Source organism: Apis laboriosa, unplaced genomic scaffold (genome assembly GCF_014066325.1).
Source record: "Apis laboriosa isolate Shangri-la unplaced genomic scaffold, ASM1406632v1 scaffold47_cov149, whole genome shotgun sequence".
In the NCBI taxonomy this organism is placed as follows: Eukaryota; Metazoa; Arthropoda; class Insecta; order Hymenoptera; family Apidae; genus Apis; species Apis laboriosa.
In genome coordinates this window covers 1,224,818-1,246,446 of record NW_025223437.1, presented here as the reverse complement: position 1 = coordinate 1,246,446, position 21,629 = coordinate 1,224,818, and the positions used below count along the sequence as shown (strand labels likewise).

The following is a 21,629-nucleotide window of genomic DNA, read 5'->3' as shown; positions in this document are numbered from 1 at the left end:
GTATTATGATTCGACGACAGAGGCGAATCGAACAGGCTACTGTTCGGTTATGAAAATATTCAAACGAGATCCGGCCGACATCTCGTTGCCCAACTTTACAAACCATTCACAATGGCCGACGACAGGAAGCCACCTTCCAATAAACTTTCCATCCGTCGTGCTCGTTAGTGGATGTCCAATAACGTCCAATAACGGGCATCCTCGGGCGATATATCGAGTTTGTGCGCGGCACGAATGTCTCCAGACCAGAGAGATCCTCGAAGCAACGCTCGTGACTCGGCCGCGACCGATCACGTTTTCAACGTTGATCCCCCAACCTTGGCCCTCGCGCTTTGCGCAACTTGATATCGCCGATCCAACCGTCTATCAAAAGAGGAGGGACTCGCGGAAACGGAGTGGAGCGGGTTCGTGTGCGCGCGTACCGCCCCGTTTTTACCACCCCTTTGACGGATATCTGACGTCGCACTTAAGTTGAAACTCGAATGAAAAAAAAAAGAAAAAGAGAGAGAGAGAGAGAAAAAGAAGTACCCACTCGAAATACGATGCACTTTCGTCGTCTACAAAAGACGACGCTTTAAGACCAGCTCCCTCGGCCTCTCCCTCTCTCAACAGTTTCGAAATATCATTTCAACGATCCGTGGAGCGAGGTCACGGTCGAGCGTAAGTAAATACACGAAATACGAATCTGGGTCTGACCTGATACAGTGCACGCTACTTATCAGTTTAAAGCGGTTGGAAAGAAAAGTAGAAGCGAATTTAAGCTTCATTTCTGTGATACGTATCTTATACGTACAAATATATAGCGAGAGTATAGCGAAAATGTGTCGATGAATTTTTTCCACGTCTCAACTTCGTTCGAGATTCTCGAATAACTCGAATATAATATGTACGTATATTATAATTATCATCCCCTCCACACCGTCAAAGAAACGAAGAAGCTACACATTTCCACGCCTCCCACGAAACTCTTTCATATTTTTCCCTCACCATCCCCTGGTAACACGAGATAAGGGAAATCCCCAGACGAGCTCTCACCGAAACGTGTGTCTCTTCTCCGTCTCGCAGATACGCCGGTGGTTCGCTGCCGACGCTACCTCGGGACCTGGGGAATCGTTTTCTGGACATCGTGAAACTCGACGACTATCAAGAACCGTACCAGGCCCTCAAGTACGCGCCGTACTACAGCTACAGCACGGTCGTTATGGAGATGAAAGACATGATGCTGAACAACAAGGGCAGCAACATCAATCACTCAGGTATGCCGGTACACGGTCGCCTCGCGTTGTTTTGTACATACGTGCGCGCCTACCACCTATATATATATATATATATATATATACGCGTGTGCGTGTGTGTATATATATATATATATATATATATATATACACATATGCACGCCGTGTATAAATATACGGGTGGCACACGTTCGAAATGGAGGTACGTATACGCGTGTACCGAACAACAAAGCATTCGCCTGACCGCAATCAATACACTGTCCCCCTGCACCCTCTTCTCTCGACCTCTCCTCCTCCCCCTCCTCCTTTGCTATATCATCCGCAGCGGTGTACGCGAATGGTGCAGTTGACACATCGTACGATTATGCGGTACCGGAACTCGGCACGGTGCCCCTGCTCAACCAGGACGGAACAGGACGCGGCCCACCCGCCCCACCCGCCTCCACCGCCTCCACCGCCACCAGCGACCAGGACACCATCTTCTCCAAGACCTCGTCGCGCGGAAATAAGACGGAGAACAAGAAGGTACGTGTGTATTTATCCGAGAGAAGTATCAATTACAAGACGTGTTTAAAAACGTTTAACGAGTGGTTCGTTCGTGATAGTGCAGCTTTGAGGAAGGGTTTAGAGGGTCGTGTCGTATGATGAAATTGCCGTTTTAGGAAATTGTGGTCTTTGTTCGATACGGAAATGGGAATTGGCTTTAACGATCTTTCCTACGAGATTTTAATTGGTATGTTTTTTTTTTATAAAATTTCAGGGGGAAGAAATTCTTTGAACGCTAAGATTATTTTTTAAAAACAGGGGTAGTAAATAGTGAAACGAATAGTGGTGATTGGTTGGTGAAATATCTATCTGGATGGGTTAAGATTTCATATTTAGAGTTTGCTTTGTGATGTATGCGGTTCTTAATCGATTTCTTGGCAGTAGGATGCTGTTGTTACGGTATCTCCTCGTTTCAGAAAAGAGCTATTAAGAGAATTATTCTCTTTATAGAATTTTTTCAGACTTAATCAAGGTTTCGACGTTGTTCAGGATTTTCATTAGCGTCCAATTATTGTCCAGATCGTGTACGATGTCGTATAGTTTCTCACGGGTTATAATTCTAGTTCAAAAATGAACTTGTACCAGGTTTATGCGATAAGCACACTTCGAAACGTGGCAATTTTTGATCCTCAGTCAGTCGGTGCGCTATCCATTTCCCCAATTTTTTCACTTTCTATCCATTGCAGCGAAATGTCTGAAAACTGTCGTTGCCTTTCAATTTATCTTTGTTTAATATCTATCTCGGGACTCATTTTCAAAATTCTCATTTCCAGATCCGAATTTTTGAAACCATTGAACGGTCCTCTCATTGATAGAATCTTCTTCGAAAGCTAACCTAATATTTCGATATGCTTCGACTGCACTTGGGCTCAGCTTAAACTCAGCTTAACACAGGAATAATATTCCAATTTCTCAAAACACAGTTAAACATAGTACAAAAAAATAAGTTATTACACAGAGAAAGTATAAGAGGACAAGGTCAAAATACATTAAGCAAAATATAAGTTAACTAAGGTTTACGAGTTTCGCGTTTCATGTCTTGCAATCTAATATTAATATTAAAGTGATAAAATTTGGATCGATAAGCGAAGAATAATAATAGCGAATTCACGCGAATTGCGTCAGAAAACGTTGCTGTTCCCGATATAGGGGAAAAAGTAAACGTTGCCCGTATGTAACGAACTTTCGTGCACAATTTATACAAACGAAATTCAGTGAACGTTGCGTAAATTGGAACTCTATTTTCTAGAGGAGAGGATTAAATTATTTATCCGTACTTGGCACAGCGTTCCAAGCAATAATAAGATTACGAGTTAATAACGAGTTGACGATTCGAGGCCGAGACGTTTATAACCAGCCATATAATTGTCCATAATTTTTACCCACCGTGTATTTCGAAATTTAAACGGAAGCGAATTCAAGTTTTCAGAAAGTTGAGAAGTTGAATAAACAGGCAGGTAAACAGCCGGCCAGATTATCGTAATATTTATTAGCGGGGAGATAATATGAGACGTAACGATATTTGCAAACATTTTCATAACGTGCTCTCTCAAACTGCCCTCCTCAAAAATGGATCTTTGATATGCAAACTCTAATTCGATTTCGCGACGCGAAGATATGCAAAGTGAAGGATACGAGGGGGGAGGGGAGCGTATCGGGGAATAAAACGGCGGATGGAATGGGGGGAAATAATCGTAATCGTAATCGATCGAGGACGAGTAAAGTAAACGAAAGTCGGACGCGCAAAAATTCAACTTTTGTTATCGCTTCGATCTATGAATAAATGGTGAAAGGCCCCGCCCATCCGAATGTACTTGTGCTTCCTGCAGTGACCATTAAACGTGCACTCCATTCGTCGAGGGAAAGTTGGCGATTAATAATTTAAATCAATATGGCGGAACGAGTGCAGACCATTTGGGGTAGATATACCTCCCGTGGGTACAGTATAACGTACCTCGTATCCGGAATACCGGAACGTGAGGGTGGATGAAACGAGAGGAGTGAGAGAGAGAGAGAGAGAGAGAGAGAGAGAGAGAGAGAGAAAGGGAGGAGGGAAAAAAACGGAGGAGGTACGCACCGTCGACGTCAAACGCGCGAGACGTTCCCCAGGGTTCCGTTTTGGCATAAAAAAATCAACGATTCGCGAGCAAAAGGTCAATACGAGAGCTTTTTCGATCGATAACGCCACCTTTCCACGGAATTGGTTGATAATATCGATATTGCACGCGAGATTCGAACTCCGTTGAATTTTTCGTGTAAATAAGATGCGTTAAAATAATTACTACTCGTTCTCGTCGAGAAAAGAAATGTCTGATCGGGACGCGAACTTTTCATAAAATAATTACTCTTTGTAAAACAGAATCCCTCGATTCACTAGATTTTGAATATTCAAGGGAAAGAGCGTGATCTTTAAGGGGACATGCTCTATTCTTACCGAAGAATTATCCTTCTTTTCAACGACGAACAACGTGAATAATACAATAAGAGTTGAACGAACTCTTGAAAAAGAGAAACTCGTATATCTCGTATATAACTCGACATTTGAACGAAGCTGACACGAATTATCCTGACACCAGATCTCTCGCTGTAAAAACGAGTAGAAACGGGTGGAAATTATCCGCGGGGCAACGGGGGAGGGAGGGGAGGTTTACGCGTAACAAGTAGAGGAGAGGCCGGCAAACAAATAAAGTATTCGCGCGTATTCAGCAACGTTTCCGCGCAATCTGCAGAATCATTCGATTGATCGGTTCGTCGACGTATAAACGAACTCCCGTCAACGGGGAGTTTGCGTCGAACCCTTTTTCGCGGGCGACCCTCGTGGAATGTATCATCATTACGCGGTCCGCTGGCTTCCGGGCCAGTTCGCTCTGTTAATTGCGGAGAGAAAGCGCGTCGTGTAATCACGTTTGCGATCCTATCTCCCACCTCTCTCTCTCTCTCTCTCTCTTGTATTCTTCTCTTCGTCCCCTCTCTCTCTCGTTCACTTTTGTTCCCGCACGCTCGCCCATCCCTCGATTTCCGCCGATTCGCGTGCCGACATCGCAGAAATATTACACGTAGAGAAAAAGATAGATAAAGAGAGAGAGAAAGAGAGAGGAGTAGATTCGACAAGCTGCGCCCTAAATCGCACAGCCGCGATCTGATGGAATAAAAATACGCCGCTGCAAATTTGTAGCGTGATTTATTCGCTGTATTTTCCGGGAATACCGATGCTCTCTGGATCCTTTGCCTCGATATCTTTACCGGATCACGAAGAAGAAGATCGATCGGGAGGAAATGTAGAGCGAGTTCCTCGAGTTGAAAAATTTCCTTCCTGAACTTAACGTAAATGGAAATGACGGCCGACTCTTGAACTCTTGACTATGTGTATATAGGAAACGACAAATGGTGAAAGTTGCATCAAATTCAAAGGCGAAGCCCGTTTCACCGTTTCGCGAATAGATATCGGTGGGAGATCGGGCGATTTTGCACGGAGCGCGGCATCCAGATTGATCGGAGCACAATGCTGCGAAAGTGGTCGTCTACGTCGAGACGTCTGCGCGTGATTGACAGCCGACAGCGCCACTCGAAACAGTCAAAACATTTCGGGGTGGCTCGTCGAGCCTGGCCTTGACGCATCGTAGCGACGCCAATCATTGTCCCCGCGCGATCCGTCATTAGACCAAAACGGCCGTCCTCCGAAAACATCGTGGCATCGGGGTTATCGGGTGGCTCGATGCAGTTTTACAATGGGACGTGTCGAATGTTATACCCGTCACGTTCGACTGGTCCTTTCGTCGCGATTTCTCTTTTTCTCGCTCCCTTTATCTCTCTTTCCGTCTCTCTCTCTCTCTCTCTTTCTCTCTTCCCCCACCGCTCGTTCACGTCATTTCGCATCGGCAACAATGCGCGTTTTAACGTGAATACAGAGAGTATCGATGGTGAACGATCGTGTGATGAACGAGCGTTTATACGGTTTATATACGATTCGCGAAAATTATTCAAAATAGATTTTTCGACGACGAGGGAGTTGAAAGTTGTTGGTTCGGAGTTGTGATTATCGATTATCGTGGATACTTTGATCGATACAGTTTTGGGTGTATTATAGTTCGTGTTTATAGGATGGTGAAAAATTGTTAATTATAAAACTTTGTTTAAATAAGAATTTAAAGTTTTCCTCACCGATTCGATCCGGCGAATATTTTCAATCAATTATTTTGCAATTGTATTATTACCTACACTATTTCACTATTTCACTCTTCTATTCGATGTTGTTATGCAAACCATTATTAAAAATATTATTCGTGAAATATATATCTTCGATAAAACAATTATTGAATAATATGTCCATCCATATATCTCACCGATATCGCATAGTTTTTAGAAATATCGACCGGATGGGATCGACGACTTTAATTTATAGACTCGATTTTATACCACTTAAATTATCGTTTAAGTCTGTCGGTGGTACACGGGCGATGGTAATTCATCGATCATCGCGAGGAATAATTCACCTCCGGCCCCCACTTGAAACCCACCCCCTCCTCCCGCTCGTGTTGCCTCGGCTAGCGTGATCATAGATCGTTGATTATCGAAGCGATACCAGGAACGATGCATTGTTCTTTCCTTGTTCCAGTCGCCGACTCAACAGGAGGTGCTCTCGGCCCTGAAGAGACGTCTGGAGCAGACGAGCGTCCCGCTCTTCCCACGGCATCGCCTCCGCATGCTCTCGAAACTCGCCGAAGGGGCGTTCGGAACGGTAACGACATTGTTATTACGTCCGCGCGCATATCTATTTTAAATTAGACATGGGGAAGACGATTCGTCACGTCCCCGTCTATAAAGGATTACCACCGTGTTCACGTTTATTATCGTCTTTAGAGCAGAACTAGAACAGGCTGCTGCCCTCCACTTTCGCTCCCATTCCGATTTCCCGCGGTAGACGCTCTCTTAATCGGTTCTTCACCGAACTTCCGCGTTGAATCGGTAGTTGATCGAGCGAATCGAGCCGATTTACTCGAAAGATCGGTCGAGAGTAAAATAAAAAAATGTACGTTACGTTTTTTCGTTACGTTTGTTTATATATATATATATAAAGATTGGATTACATTTCTCATCATTAAGAAAGGAAGTTTCGAGTGTAAATTCTTTACACTCCTAACTTCTCCTCCTTTCATTTAAAAACCCGAGGAACATCTTTACTCGTTCATTTGAAATTTCCTTTATAAAGTTTTCTAATTTACCCTCCAGAGGCTTCGTAACGAAAATATAATTAAACCGGAGGAGGACCCGTTAAAGCGAAACCGAATAAAAGAGAGACTATCGTCCTCCTGTCCTATCCTATCCTCCAACGAATGAAAATTTTAAACGGAAACGATACGACTGTTAAAACAGAGCAAACAAAAATCCAAATAACTATATACTATAACTAACAATAAGAAACAACCTAAAATATAAAATTTAACGTCTCCGGCCAATCTCCATCAACCTCCGTCAACCCCGCGTTCGCAGCGAATCGCGAGATTAGCCATCTCCTCCCGTCTTCCACCGCTGTACACCACTCTCCACGTCATCGAGGGAGCGTTGTAACGTCAAACCGTAGCTCTCTCCACGCGATCCCCGCAACATTATCATAATACACTCGGTGTTTGCAAAGTGTCGCTTTACCCCAGCTAATGCGGAGCAACGGAAACACCTACTGAAATAGCATCGAGCCGCGCGGGGGTTAAATTACAAACGGCCGATATTGCGAACCGGACGATGCTCTTCCTAGCCCTATCTACCTGGCCACGATCGAATCGACTACGACAGACGACAGATACACGCGTCGTGGCCCACGATTCCCCATCGATTCGGCAAACGCACGCTCCATTTTGGTCGATGATCATCAGAGAGAGAGAGAGAGAGTGAGAGGATAGAATGAGAGAGAGAGAGAGAGAGAGAGAGAGAGAGAGAGAGAGAGAGAGAGAGAGGATCGAATGAGAAAGTGAATTAATGAGGGAAAGGGAGAGGGAGAGGGGGAGAGAGAGAGAGAGAGAGAAATCAATCCGTTTGTTGACTGGGAAAATTCGCCCACTGGCCGAAGTCCGACAATACGTCGATTAACGAAGTGTCCACCCTGTTATTCTTCGCCGATCACAATGGCGCCTCGTCCACCTCGTCGAGGATAATCAGTTTAGAATGCAGTTTAGAGCGGCTAATAATTCCCTTTTGTTTCCTGTCCCGGCCGTTAATGATCAATGGCCAAGAGGATGCCTCCCTTCCCTGGTTCGAGTTTCCAGGGCCAGGAGCTATGCGTTGTTACGCGCCCTTCGAAGATCGCCTTGACAATCGATCTCGGGCAGTGAATCGAGCACAGGATTGACCCAACGGCGACGCGTGGACGACGTGCTGACATGTTGGCACGAAATTTCGATGCTCCTTCTCCATATCGAAGATATTTGGAACACATTTGAGAAGAGAGAATCATCGCTCCTTTGTGATGATTACGTTTACGATCTCGAAGTGATTGTAAAATTATCCAGAATTTTTAATACGTTTAATCAAGTCAATTTACAAATGATACTTTTAATCATATCGAGTATAATGTACGTTCGTTGCTGGAAAGAAGTCTCTTTCTTGAAGATCTTGGAAAACGCATCGATATAAAAATATTAGCTAATTATAATTTGTATATACGATAATTTAATTTATAAATGTAATTTCGTGTTCAAGTAGTCAAGATAATAATTGTAACATTATTACTTATCCTAACATAATTTCCTAAATGAAAATTGTAACTATTCTATTACTATATATATAATACTATATATATAATATGTGACATCAGGATTGTTAACAAAACGTCCCCTGTTCCACGAGACTTTTCTTTTTCAGCAACGAACAATACATGATAAGAAATATTATAGTGCCTCGATCGAAAACGCACTCATCTTAAAAAGTATCTCGCGTTCCCTCATCCGACTTCCGGTCGAATCCTTTCCCACCATCGCGTACCTACGCACGTACATAGTACATGTATATATATCCTCGTTTAAAACTTACACGATAAATTGGTCCGAACGACGAATAATCAAATTCGTGGATTCATCCATTCTCGTTAGAGGAATTTATAACCCCGACGAGGATCCTTTACCCTCCCTGGACTTTTATTTTTCCGTATAATAATAATAAACGCGTTCCCCCGATCCCCCGCTTCGTGGGAATTTTTCCTCGTGGATTCTTCTCCGACCGAAAACGATTCCCGTGTAAAAACGTAAACAAATTATGCCCATAAAGGTGTACGTGGCGGAAGCAGAAGGGATCCCGGAGTACGGAACGACGACCACCCTGGGCAAGCGTCTCGTCGCCGTCAAATTTTTACTGCCGGAAGCCAGCGAGAAAGAAAAGTGAGTATGGCGGCCGTTATTTGCATTCCGTTTCGACGTTGCAACGGCCTCGATCGAGCTTCCCCTCCGATAAACATTTTACGACCGAAGGAAGGAGGGAAAGAAGGAAGGAAAAAAGGAACCGGCACGCGGTTACGTAATTTCACGCAAGATTCGTTTCTTCCAATCTTTTTTCCTCGAACGATCGTTTTGTATCGGTGACGGGGAGCAAAGAGGGCAAGCTTGGCGAGATTCACCTTTTTTTCTTTTTTAATCCTAACGATATATATATATAAAATTTGTCTGACTTAAGTGTTTTTTTCCTCGTTCGATTCGACTCGACTCGCGAAGAAATCTCGCGTAAAGAAAGAACGCGAAAAGATGGAAGCACGTGCGAATAACACGCGTGCTTAAATCACTGGGAGAGCTCGAAATAATTCGAATAACTCGCGGCTATCCATCTTTACATCGCGGATGATTCACGAAGCAGTAAATGGTAGAATTTCGTATATTAAAATTTCCATAAAAATGTCGAGCCTCCTCCTACTAAATAACTGTTATTTATCCTCCTCCTATGTAAGGAAGGGAGACGCGTTTCCAACTACTTTTCACGTAAACTTGAACAACTATTCTCCAATGAAAACTCCAGAGAGAGAGAGAGAGAGAGAGAGAGAGAAAAGAAGAAGAAAACGGTAAATGGCAGCAGGAACGATCCTACATATCGGGGCTAACCGCGAGACCCATACACACACATACACGCAACGCACACAATGATCGAAGAGCATAACGCAATACGAATAGAATCCATTGGCTGACCGTGCACAAGAAGTAACGGTGGGTCGTGATGCGAGCCGATTTCGAATGCATCGAGCGATCGTTGGTCGAGCGGAATAGCTGTCCCTTGCATAAAATTCATAGCGACTTTCTTCCCGAATGTGTGTGTCCCGGTTTCCTCCCGGTTCGGGGCCGCCACCAGCTTCTCCACCAGCTTCTTCTCTCGTTTCTATAGAGGAAACCCCCACTGGCGGTGAAACGTCCGGATATACCGGCGAGGGAGATCGTTCTCGCGGCTATCAAGCTAGACATCAGAAAAAGGCAAGTTAGATATCCTCGAATGGAAATAGATTTGCATACAATGACCGGGGGAGATAGAGGGGTATCGAGAGGAGTTGGCCGCGAGTTCGTGGCTAGTAGTAGTGGAACAGGGATCGGAGGGTGGTTGGACGGAGGGAAAGGGCGAGGAGGAAGGTACGAATTCGCCGCCGGGGACGGATGACAAAGCTCTCGTTTCCGAAACGAAAAATCGTTTGGGCAACGTCCATTCTTCGTAGATCTTTTGTCGTCGAGGAAAGTTGCACGTCGCGCGAACGGGATAAAGTTTCATCTCGAACACTTTTAGGAGGAATTCGACCAGATCGTTGACAAAATCGGCGTGATCGGTATTAGGTATAGCGAGGATTTTTGATTCCTGTTTTAGATTCGTGGGAAGAGAGGAAAAAGTGGTAAAAGTGGTAGATTACGTAGAGTTTATTCTGGTGTAAATCTTACGAAACACGCGTTTAAACACACGTGCCTCCACGGCTTTTGATATAAAACATCACGTTATTTAACGGAAGAACCGATAAAAATAACAGATTTCATTTCTTTTATTTCTTTTATATAAGATCATCAAAATGAATTTTTGAATGATACGGATTAATTCAAAGCCGATTCCAATATTGGAAATAGCGGAAGAATCGAAAACGGGTTCGAGTAGCTGGACGTAAGAAATTATTTCGAAACTCTTCCCGGTCGAGATGCAAAGGCGACGCGTACACGATTTATCGATCAAGACGATCGTTTCTACTAATGTAATCCTGCCGTTCCGCTTTATCGTGATTTGTGTAAATACCGACGTTTCAGGGAGGGGAGGGGGGCCGCGCGCAGCGTCGTAAATAAAAAAAAAGTGGGAACCGATCCGATCCGTGGCTTCCACGGCTCCTTCTGCTCACGCAACAAGTCTCCCGCCGAGAGGATGACTTATCGCGCCCCTATCGTGGCTGGAACTTGCTCCATTTCCTTCTCCATCTCCGCCTCCTTCCGTCTCCTTCGTAGCAGCCCACTCCTCCTCCATCCGAGGACAAAACATGGGCCAAGATTCCAATCTTCCAATTTGCAAAATCAAGACGACGTTTAACGATCCTCGAACCGATCCAGATATACATATACACACACACATACACACACACATATATATATACATACAATGGCACCGATCTATCGATTCACGGAAGATCCTGCTCGTTGCAGATAAGGAAATGTTTTATGCGTTATTATAGCCTCGATATCGCGGCGAGCCGCGATATCGAATCCCTTGCCCCCCCTCTCCCTCTCTCCCTCCGCCTCTTCTGTCCGAAATAACGCTAAATAACGATCCGGCCAACCTTCCTCCCTACCACGTTGCGTTCCTCGTTAAAAATACCCATTGCGCGTTCAATTCTTCGATCGAATCCCCCGGATACGAGGATATGATTTAATCGCGTCCGCGCGTTCCCCGTCGATCCCGCCGACACCGGGGCACCCTTTGCCAACGTTACCATCGTTTCATATTTCGTTTCATTATTGAGCAGAGTTTTTCCAACTCCCTCCTCTCTCTCCCCCTCCTCCCTCCTCTCTGTTAACAATCGCAATCATTTTTCGCGGGATACGTGTAACCCCGACTAGCCGCTACCGGCCGGCCCAACGCTCCAACAATGCTACCGATTTTAACGAACAAACACCGGGAATTTCCAACTTTTATGTTTCGATGAAATTTAATTTCGTTTTTCCCTCTCTTTCTCTCTAAATGATACTCTTTTTATTTTCCTCCCCTCCCACTTCGTTCGTTACTTAACCTTTCCTCCTATCTTTTTGCGGAGCTTTGTTGTAACGCCGTTACCGTGTACCGATATGCGCGAGACGGTATCCGGCTTTGTTCGAAAAAAAATTTTCGCAACGTTTTCGCTCCGCCCATTCGCTCGATCTCTCATCACCATCATCATTACGTTTCTTATCCCGCATGAATATTCATAGGAAAAATTAATCGCCGTCTCTTATCGCCGCGAAGCGGATAAATCGAGTGCAAGGACACGGTGCAATTAACACGGTTCGAACTCGTCGAGGAAAGAATTGGCAAGCGGCGCCCACGCGCTAGAATTCGCTAGAATTTACGAGGGAGTCGATACGAGTACGCAGTAGTTTCATTAACAGCCGCAACAAGCTATCGCGCTGGTGCGCCATCCGCCGAGTGGATCGTAAGTAAGTAAGCGAAGTAACGGCGTAGCGCTGCGTGGAAACGACGCGAAAGTGGGGATTTTCCATCGGCGCGAAGGAAGCGACAGACGCGCTCGTTTCGCGCTCTTCTAGTCCCCCGCGGATGGAACGGACGAAACGTCGAAACTTTTCTACGAAAATTTTACGATTATCTCGCGCAACGGACACTGTCGAGCCGAGCAATGGGCTCCATCTAGCCGTAACAACGATCTCCTTTCCTTTCCCCCGTTCGATGCAAAATTGAATCGAGCCTTTTACGAAAGCTGGATTCCACTCTTTGTTATCTCTCCCTCTCTCTCTCTCTCTCTTTTCTTCTTTTTTCGCCGCGCAAACTTTCCGTTTACGTACACGAATTGCGAACTTGGCGAATGTTACGGATTACGGTTGGGAAGAAAAGAAGATGTCGAATTGGAGGAGGAAAATCTTTTATTTCGAAACGAGCCGAGAGATATTTGGATGGGATAACGGGGAGAGCTACGAGCTTGTAAATCCTATGGATCTGTCAAGGTTGGATTTCCAACGAGACGTCAGGATCCTGGCCGCCCTCGAGGATCGTAATATAGCCAGAGTCCTGGGAGCTTGCTACCGCGAGGAGCCGTACTGCGTGGTGATGGAGTACCTGGAGCACGGCGACCTCTGTCAATTCCTCAAGACGCATATCACTGCCGAGGACGCCCATTCCATGCCGATCGGTGTCAAAACGCTTAGGTGAGTGTTATCCGTGAAAACGAATTTTGTCACGCGTTTTCCCACGCGAACGAGATATTTCACTAACTTTCGAAAGCGACCGTCGAAAGACGTTTCGCGTAGAGGAAAGGGATCTCGAAGGGGCGCGCGAAAATTATTAATCAAAACGCGAGAATTTCAATAATTACCACGGCGAAATACGGGGGGGTGAGGCTTCGTCATCCTCAGATTTAGTTTCATCCGGTGTGGCGAGACGTCGCGAAGTTAACACCCGATAACTTTCTACCGAGCTATCCGAGTTTGAAGCGTTTATTAATCGTGAGCGACAGTTACTCCCCTCCTTCTTCCCCCTCCCCTCGCGTTCCATCGCCGGTTCTCCACGAACCCTCCCTCTCCTCCGATCGCCTCGTCTCTCCCATCGGCAAACCCGAAAGCTTGTGCAATCTCACGCCCCTTAACTTTGCCCTCTCGCGACTCACGCCGTTGTTCCCTCGTTTCAGTTTCAACTGTCTCATCTACATGGCGGCCCAAATCGCGTCGGGCATGCGGTACCTGGAGAATTTGAACTTCGTGCACAGGGATCTGGCTACTAGGTGAGTACGGGAGCAAGTTGGAGGGAAACGTATCCGAACGGATCTCCCCTTCCCACGAGGATAAACGCGTCTTAGCGGGGCGCAAACTATCGTCGTTTCCTCCCCTGTAAGCGCAGATGTTTTGTTTGCTCCAACGAGGGGGAGGAGGAGGAAGGGGGAGAGAATAAGAGAGAGAGAGAGGAGATGTGTAAACCTTGTTTCGACCTCTTGGCCCTCCGCTTGGAAGCGCACAAATACGTGTATATATATATATATATAAATGACGTCCTTTAATCAAGCTGTTTCCCTTACTCTTCGCGATTTCATTTCCCTTTAACCGCTCGTCACCGCATCTCCCGAATACCGAGAAAGCAATTTTCGGGGTTGCTCGAAAGGATTACCTTGATATTATTCCTCGCAGGATGAAGGATTTCTCTATCTTTCGGATATAAACTTCCGTTTTTCCCCTGCTTATATTCGATTTCGCGTGTTTATATTATGATTTATTTATCTTTTTTCTTCTTCTTCTTCCTTTTAATAGTTTCGAGTTAAGTAAAAATTCGTTCTCTAGATATCCGGGCGAATGCAATTTCGCAATCGTTCCCCTCTTCGAGCGAGATTTATCTCTTTACGAAATTTTTTCCGAAATTCTTCGCGAAATTATAAGTAGCATTCTTCGATTTCTAAAACTTATCTCAAATCTCTTTCAAATTTATCGTTTGTCAAACTTTCTGAACGAAAATTCATCGCGGATACAAATTATCTCTATAATAAAAAAGGGAAAGGAAGAATTTCCATGGTAAGGATTGTAGTTAGAAAAATACCTGATCTCTGCCTCTTTAAGTCGAAATTAAATTATTGCTTTGCTGGGCTGTATTTCCGTATAAGCCCAACCCTCGAAAACAAACGGAGCCGCAAAACCGCATGGGAAATCAGCGATTCGTTAGCGATACGTCGGGCGGAAAATAGCATGAACGGATAGTTTATTTTCCCGTGGAATAACGATTAAACGTGTACGTTCCACTCATTATCGGTTGTACGTCAACATCGAAATTGTTTGCACGGTTTATTACAACTATAAATTAATCCGGCGCTGTAAAATTTCGCTCCCAACTTTCCGCCCAGGTTGATACCGAATTATCGCGTCAACGAATCGCCCCTCGTCCGAGAAATTACATCCTCGACTCGGTGCAGCCTCGGATGTAAATTGTTACGCGAAGTGTGAACGCGTGGCAAAAAAGAGAATTTTCGCGAACGTAACGCTNTTTTTTTTTTTTTTTTTTTTTTTTTTTTTTGCGATCAATTTTATCCCGAGTATACGTTTCCCGAGTCATTTGTTTTCATCAATATCGTTTCGCTCTACGATATTTTTACTTTCTCTCTCTTTCTCTTCTTTTTTCAATATTTTTCAATTAATCGACGTCGGATAAGTTTGATGGAATATATTTACATTGCTCGTTGTACGAATATTACGGTACGAGCAGATATATATATATATATATTTTTTTATTTAGATGTGTTTGGCAATGGTTGCTCGGATTCTAAACATGGTTTGAATTAATGCGTCGTTGTAAAATGATAAAATGGAAACGTTCTCATTATAATTATAATTTCACGCGATGAAAATGAAAATATATTCATCGCGGATAGGGAAGTTGCGTTGTTTTAAATCATTTGCGAAGAATATTATTATTATTATTATTTTTTAATAATTACGGTAGGTATAAAAAATGTAGGTGTAAAAAAATTCGATCAATTTTGAGAATGAAAACTTCGTGGAAACCTCACTCGAGGGACAGAGAGAAATTGATTAAAAATTTCAAAGGAAGAAACGAGCAAACGCCGATACCATCGAACGAAAGCCTCGATTGATCTTTCACATTCTATATAAGGCGCGTAATATCCAAGGATCAGAGATCCTTGACTTTCACGGACAAAAGCGACGAGACCCATCCATGTTCCTGTTATTGAAATGCAATGACCATCCCCGTCGAATCGATGGGAAGTATTGATGCACATACGTGCATATGTGCTCCACATACATATTCAGGGTAACCGCGGTGCTCTTACAACGCGTGGAACCTAGTTTCCGGTTGACCAGTGTCTCTCAAACGACCGCTCGTAAATCTTAATAGAATACCAGGATGCGCTTCCTCTTCGCTCTCCGTTCTATTATTACGCTACTCTTCTCTCTCTCTCTCTCTCTCTCTCTCTCTCTCTCTCTCTCTCTCTCTCTCTCTCTCTCTCTCTCTTCCTCCCTCTCTCTTTGTCCGTTCAACGATTCAAGTTCATCAACTATGAATGAAAATACGTTGAAGGCGAAAAATTGCTCCAAAAAATTGTTGAATATTTTTTTGTGGACAACGTTATGAGAGCGAATCTCTGACAATGACTTTCATTTTCGATGTCAGAAAAAAAATTTTCGATCGAATGCATTTTCGAGAGCAAAACTCTGGAAAATTACTTTCGAGAGTACTTTTTATCTATTTATTTATTTTTTTTTTTTTTAAGTGAACAATATTACATCCGACAGTGATTTTCACTCGCAATGCCTGAAAAATAATTTTCCTGTAGGTGCAAATACGTTCGAGAGCAAAACTCTCAAAAAATTACTCTCGAAAATATTTTTATTTTTATTTATTTATTCTTTTTTTTTTTCGCAAATGGACAATGCCACTACGAGAGTATCCGAATCTCGCTCTCGATGCAATAAAACTGGCAGAAAATTTTCGAAATAAATTCTCAAAATTTTTGGATTCGCACGACTTGTCCCGAGACGACGTGCGCTTTTTTTATTTTCCATCTTTCTCCTTTTTCCAATAATTTGTAATAAGACAAAAAACTGTCAGAAATTTAACTAATTTTATTTGATAAGAGAAAGATAGCGGAGAACGATAGTGAAAAGGAAATTTAACCTCGGTCGAAAATTTAATTTCGAGTCAAATGGTGGGCGCGTAGAGGCTCGTTCGATTGCTCGTTCGAGAATTCGTAACGAGAGAGCCAGGGGGCGAAAATATTTAACCGGATTTTACCGGGTTTGATCGGCGAACGACCTGTTGTCGCGCGGTATAACTGAAGAGAGAGGGAGAGAGAGAAAGAGAGAGAGAGAGAACGGTCGCAAACGCGGTGAATCCATTTGCAAAGGAATCAGAATTTCATGGTGGCTCGGAATTTAATCAAAATGTAACGCCGCGGGTAAACTTTCGACCGGATGACAGCCGTTGACGAACCGGCGATTTCTCCTGAAAACGCACGATTCCGCCGCGGAATTTCACCGCGAAATTCTTCCTTCGCCCGTTTCTTTGAAAGAAATCAAGATGGAACACCGTCATCCTTCCCTCCCTCTTTTTCGCACTCTCGATTCCTCGATCCGATCGCATCACCATTGCAAAAATTGCAAAAATTCTCCTCTGAAATAGAGATTAATAGAGCGGCTCCTACAGATCTACCAGCTAAAGCTTCTAATCTTCGTTAAAAATTCCTTATATTATTCCCGTATATGTATTTCGTATATAGTTAATTCATGGCCAATAGTGTATCCGTTCGCTAGGCGATTCGTTTCCTCGCAAAAATCGTAAAAAGAAAGAATATATTTCCGTTTTCCGAGGACAGGATAAATCTGGTCGAGGGGATCTCGATCGAGGTTTAAGCGAGCACGGAATGGATTGGAAAGGGCGGTACGCCTATCCTAACGGCTCGCCGGCCAATTTCTCCTTTACTTTATTCGCGAGCGCGCCGTATAAAGTCATTCTCGGACCCGGAGCGGAGAAGAGGAAAGGAATCGATCGCTGATCAAACGGTAATGCAATTCAATTGGCACGATCGAAGAAAGAAGGGAGACGGAAGGGTTCTTTGCGTTCCCTCGTACGTGTGCCACGTATCCGTAATGGCCGAGGAAAGGGAGAGAAGGTGCGTGAGGGTATACGAGTGGGAACACTTAAAGGGGGAAGAAGCGCACACGAGTACACCGATAAAAGTGATAGGGATGGTGGTGACGGTGGTGTTGGCAGAAACGGTGATAGCGCACACGACGCAAAAGAACGATGAAGACTCTGTGTATATAGGGTACTCCAACCCCCTCCCCCCGAGTAAGTTGCCGCCTTTGTTCCGACTTCGATTACAAATGTAGAGAATAGCTTTCTCTCTTCTTTTCCTCTCCCTTTCCTCTTTTCTTCTTTTTTAAGAGATCGTTCGCCTCGCCACTCCCCCTCTTGCGCCACAACCTCTATTACTTACCTTTCGATCTAACATGGGAAGAGGAGGAGGGGGGACATCGCGAGGTCGAAGAATCGGCCGATCACACAGGGAAGGCCGAATACGAAGCCTTTGCTCCGACCATCTAACCGCGTTCAACGCGGGAGCGTTTCGTAAAAGACACTCGAACGGTCGGTGACAATCGATAATAGCCGTACGAGTGACTCTTCTCGATTGTCGAGGGAAAGTGGATACTCTTCTACTTCTACTGGGGGAGGATTTCGTCCGTCTGAAACTCGAGAAAGAATTCCTCTTTCTTTCGCGGGTCACAAACCCTTCTTGAATGTTTCGAGTCTCTCTTTGACGAATAAACTTAATGCTTACTTACTTATTGGATATTATTCGAGGTATAACGAAATATCATAAATAAATAGACGATGCACTCTCTCTCTCTCTCTATAGAATCGCGCTACGGATGGAGTGTTCATAAAATATAATTAACAGAAGAGAGTGGAATAGTCCGTATTCGAATTGGAAGCTCGGTGGTTTGAGGTTGGCTCATCTGTCGTTACCTATCGCCGCTTGTCGCGAAATCCAATTACAACCGAGTCAAACATGCTGGTATCCGCAGATAGACGCTTCCACTTAATATAATTCACACAGAGGATCCGGCGAGGTGAGCATTGCTTATTGCATTAACGTTGTTCTGACCCGGGACTTGTGACCGTGGATCACACCGTCGCCATCGTGGCCGCTCTCTCGTGGCCGTTGTTGTCGCCGTTTCCCTACTCCGTGAGGGAGCGTGGTGCGGCCAATAACGGGTGATCGATAAAGCGCGGCTAATTACCTAGATTCTCCCTCCAAATTGAGGCTTTGTTCCATCGTCGAAATTAATTGACTCCATTCACTCGATAACTCGGTGGATACTCGAATACCGTTCGGTTGCTCGTTTGTCCCGGCGAGAATTATGGCTCTCGTCTTTGAAACGGCGAAAGGCGCAGTCGTCGATTGCCGTCCAAGTGGAACCGCCGTTAGAGACGATATTTCGCATGATATATTTCTCCGCGAAGGACGAATTCCAAATTTACACCAATTCACGATGGAGAGAGAGAGAGAGAAAGAGAAAGAAGAATACACTTGTATCGTGTTGTTGTGTTCGCTCGTTACTTTACAATATTTTCCCAATTTCGTTTCTATCAATGGATTAAACTTCTGGAATCGAAGAATGATTCACCTATATAATTATATAATTATATAATGTATAATTCTAACCTCACTTCGAATCACTTAACGTTTCGACGGACAAGTCGAAACACAATTAACCACGGATCGTTGGAGAGAGTAGAGTTAAACAGAAAAGCGTAGAGGCACGCGTCGTGCTTCTATTACGAATCTATTCGCGTGCGCACGCATGCGTGCGATACATAGTACACGCGCCGGTATCCAGCAGCGCGTGCATTCTTCCACGACCGCGAATCTACCTTATCCTACCGCTACGTAAACTATCGAACGATGATCGTTCAACGATCCGACCGTTGGTAAACTTTACGGTACGGCGTTACGTTACGATTGTGGCGTTGTATTGCGCGTGTAGCCCCGTGCAGGAAACGTAGCTCATCTACACGTATACAGTGCGAATGCAGGCAGCCATTCCTGCTTCCGGTCGGCTGCCATGCACAGAATGCGTACGCGTATGCAGATTGGCGGCCGCGCTATGCACCCCAACATACCGACCGAGGGATCGATTCGAACCGCGTTCCTCTTTTTCATTCGAGATGAATCGGTCGGAAAAATATTCGAATTTTCCAAAGTCGAAACCGATGCGCGTATCTGCGGCCTAGAAATTCATTCCCAAATTCGTAGATTTCTCGAGTTTCCTCTTTGAGGTGTACCACTCGGTAAGGAAAAAACTGTATCGCCGAAGAAACGAGAACGAGAATCCGTTCGTTTTTCCCGACGAAAACGAAATTTAACACGAATTAATCGTGGATGAATTAGAATAGAAAGGTAATGATAACGATGAATGATTCGGTTCGTAGGAAGGTTCGGAAGTTAATTAAATGGATTGCATAGGAAGTTAATTAAATGGATTGGTAGGAGCGAAACGCGAAGATCGATTCGTCGGATTGGTGGTCGATAACGATGATTTTCGATTACAGGAATTGCTTGGTGGGCAAAGCTTATCACATTAAAATCTCGGATTTCGGTACGGACAACGAATTGTACGCGAGCGATTATTACAAAGTCGATGGCACGGTGCCACTGCCGATACGCTGGATGGCCTGGGAATCCATATTCCTGGTAAGCTTTATTCCAATACTGAATTAAACGTGATACACAAGTGTCCTCTTGTTCTCCAATTTGCGTAACAAATTCTATAATTGATACTCAAACAATTTTAATCAAATTCGTACGCCGTTGAAAATCAATTGACGTAACAATCGTGCAATTTACACGTAGTTTCTTCTCATCGAATCGTGGAATTACAGATAAATTATTTTCAAAGATTCTCGTATTCTTTAAGTTCACCAATGAATGCATAGACATCCGCAGTTCTATCGTAAAAATTAAATTCGTCACTTTTGCTATTTTTTTTTTTTTTTTTTTTTTTTTTACCTGTTCCAACCGAATCAATAAATTCACCGATTCAATGAATTCAAAAAAACCATTCATTCTGTCAAACGTCAACTATTTAGAAGCTAGGATCCGATATAATCGATACGATCTTCGCAGGGCAAGTACACGACGAAGAGCGACGTGTGGGCGTTCGCCGTGACCTTGTGGGAGATCCTGAACCTTGGCAGACGGATCCCTTACGAGCACTTGTCGAACGAGGAAGTGGTGCAGAGCCTGCGACGATTGCATCGGGCCGATTGCGCCACCGACACCGATGCGGAGAGCAGCGGATGCAAGGAGAATACCGATAACCTTTTCACCTATTTACCGCAGCCGACCGCGTGCTCCAAGGATATTTACGATTTGATGCTCGACTGTTGGCGGCGGGAGGAGAGCGAGAGGCCAACCTTCCGGGAGATCTCGATGTTCCTGCAGCGGAAGAACCTCGGTTACGCGCCCACATCCTGATATTGAACGTTTGGCAAGGTCGAGGAGCACACGGTTTGTGGCGGTTGCCACGTGTGCCCGGCTAAACGTCGTTCATACTTCGACCACGAGATGGTCGAGGATGCCGTTTACCCGCATTGGATAACCGTGAGAACCAAGTTCTGAATTCTTCGACAGCCATTTCCCTCGAAACCTCGGAATGATTTCGAGCGATCGAAAAAGGTGTAAGCACATTCGAAGAAGAAGGGAATACAACGATACGGTCCAATATTGGTTTCCGGCAACGAAATCGAACTCTTCGGATTCGCTTCGGTTTTTTTTTTTTTTTTTNNNTTTTTTTTTTTTTTTTCTCTCCCCCGCGAGATAATATCATTTCGAGCGATTTCGATACGTGAGATTTATTCAATTAGGAACTGAAAGTGAAATAAACTTGATGAAACGATTTTCAGGGATGGCGGACGTGAATCTGCCCGTGTCGATATAGTAGGAAGCTATCCGAGATTCGTGAAAATATGGTGATTTGCTTAGTAGGTAAGTGAGGGAGGGAGGGAGATCGTGACGCAACGATCTCGATCGCGGAGAAATATTCAACGAGGATTTAGACGTAAGGAAAACAATAAAACTGTGAATCCGACAATCGAAGAGAGCGCGGAGGTGACCTTTTTTTGTTCAAAAGGAAATTTACTAATTCGCGC

The 21,629-nt window shown here is 44.4% G+C and overlaps 1 protein-coding gene across 3 annotated transcripts in view; it reads left to right on the top strand.

Moving 5' to 3' along the window:
* The window catches only part of LOC122716542 (discoidin domain-containing receptor 2-like), a 141,482-nt gene extending 120,229 nt beyond the window's left edge, over positions 1-21,253 (top strand). The window contains exons 9-16 of one of the 3 annotated variants that reach the window (XM_043939725.1): positions 1,066-1,256; positions 1,582-1,760; positions 6,397-6,519; positions 9,039-9,148; positions 12,926-13,126; positions 13,606-13,698; positions 20,031-20,172; positions 20,605-21,253. In XM_043939725.1, the coding sequence (XP_043795660.1) occupies positions 1,066-1,256; positions 1,582-1,760; positions 6,397-6,519; positions 9,039-9,148; positions 12,926-13,126; positions 13,606-13,698; positions 20,031-20,172; positions 20,605-20,955 (1,390 nt within the window). In that variant the 3' untranslated portion in view covers positions 20,956-21,253. Of the gene's footprint in view, positions 1-1,065; positions 1,257-1,560; positions 1,761-6,396; positions 6,520-9,038; positions 9,149-12,925; positions 13,127-13,605; positions 13,699-20,030; positions 20,173-20,604 lie in introns of all 3 variants that reach the window. The other 2 variants (XM_043939723.1, XM_043939726.1) reach the window with 2 other exon arrangements.
* Positions 21,254-21,629: the final 376 nt, after the last annotated feature.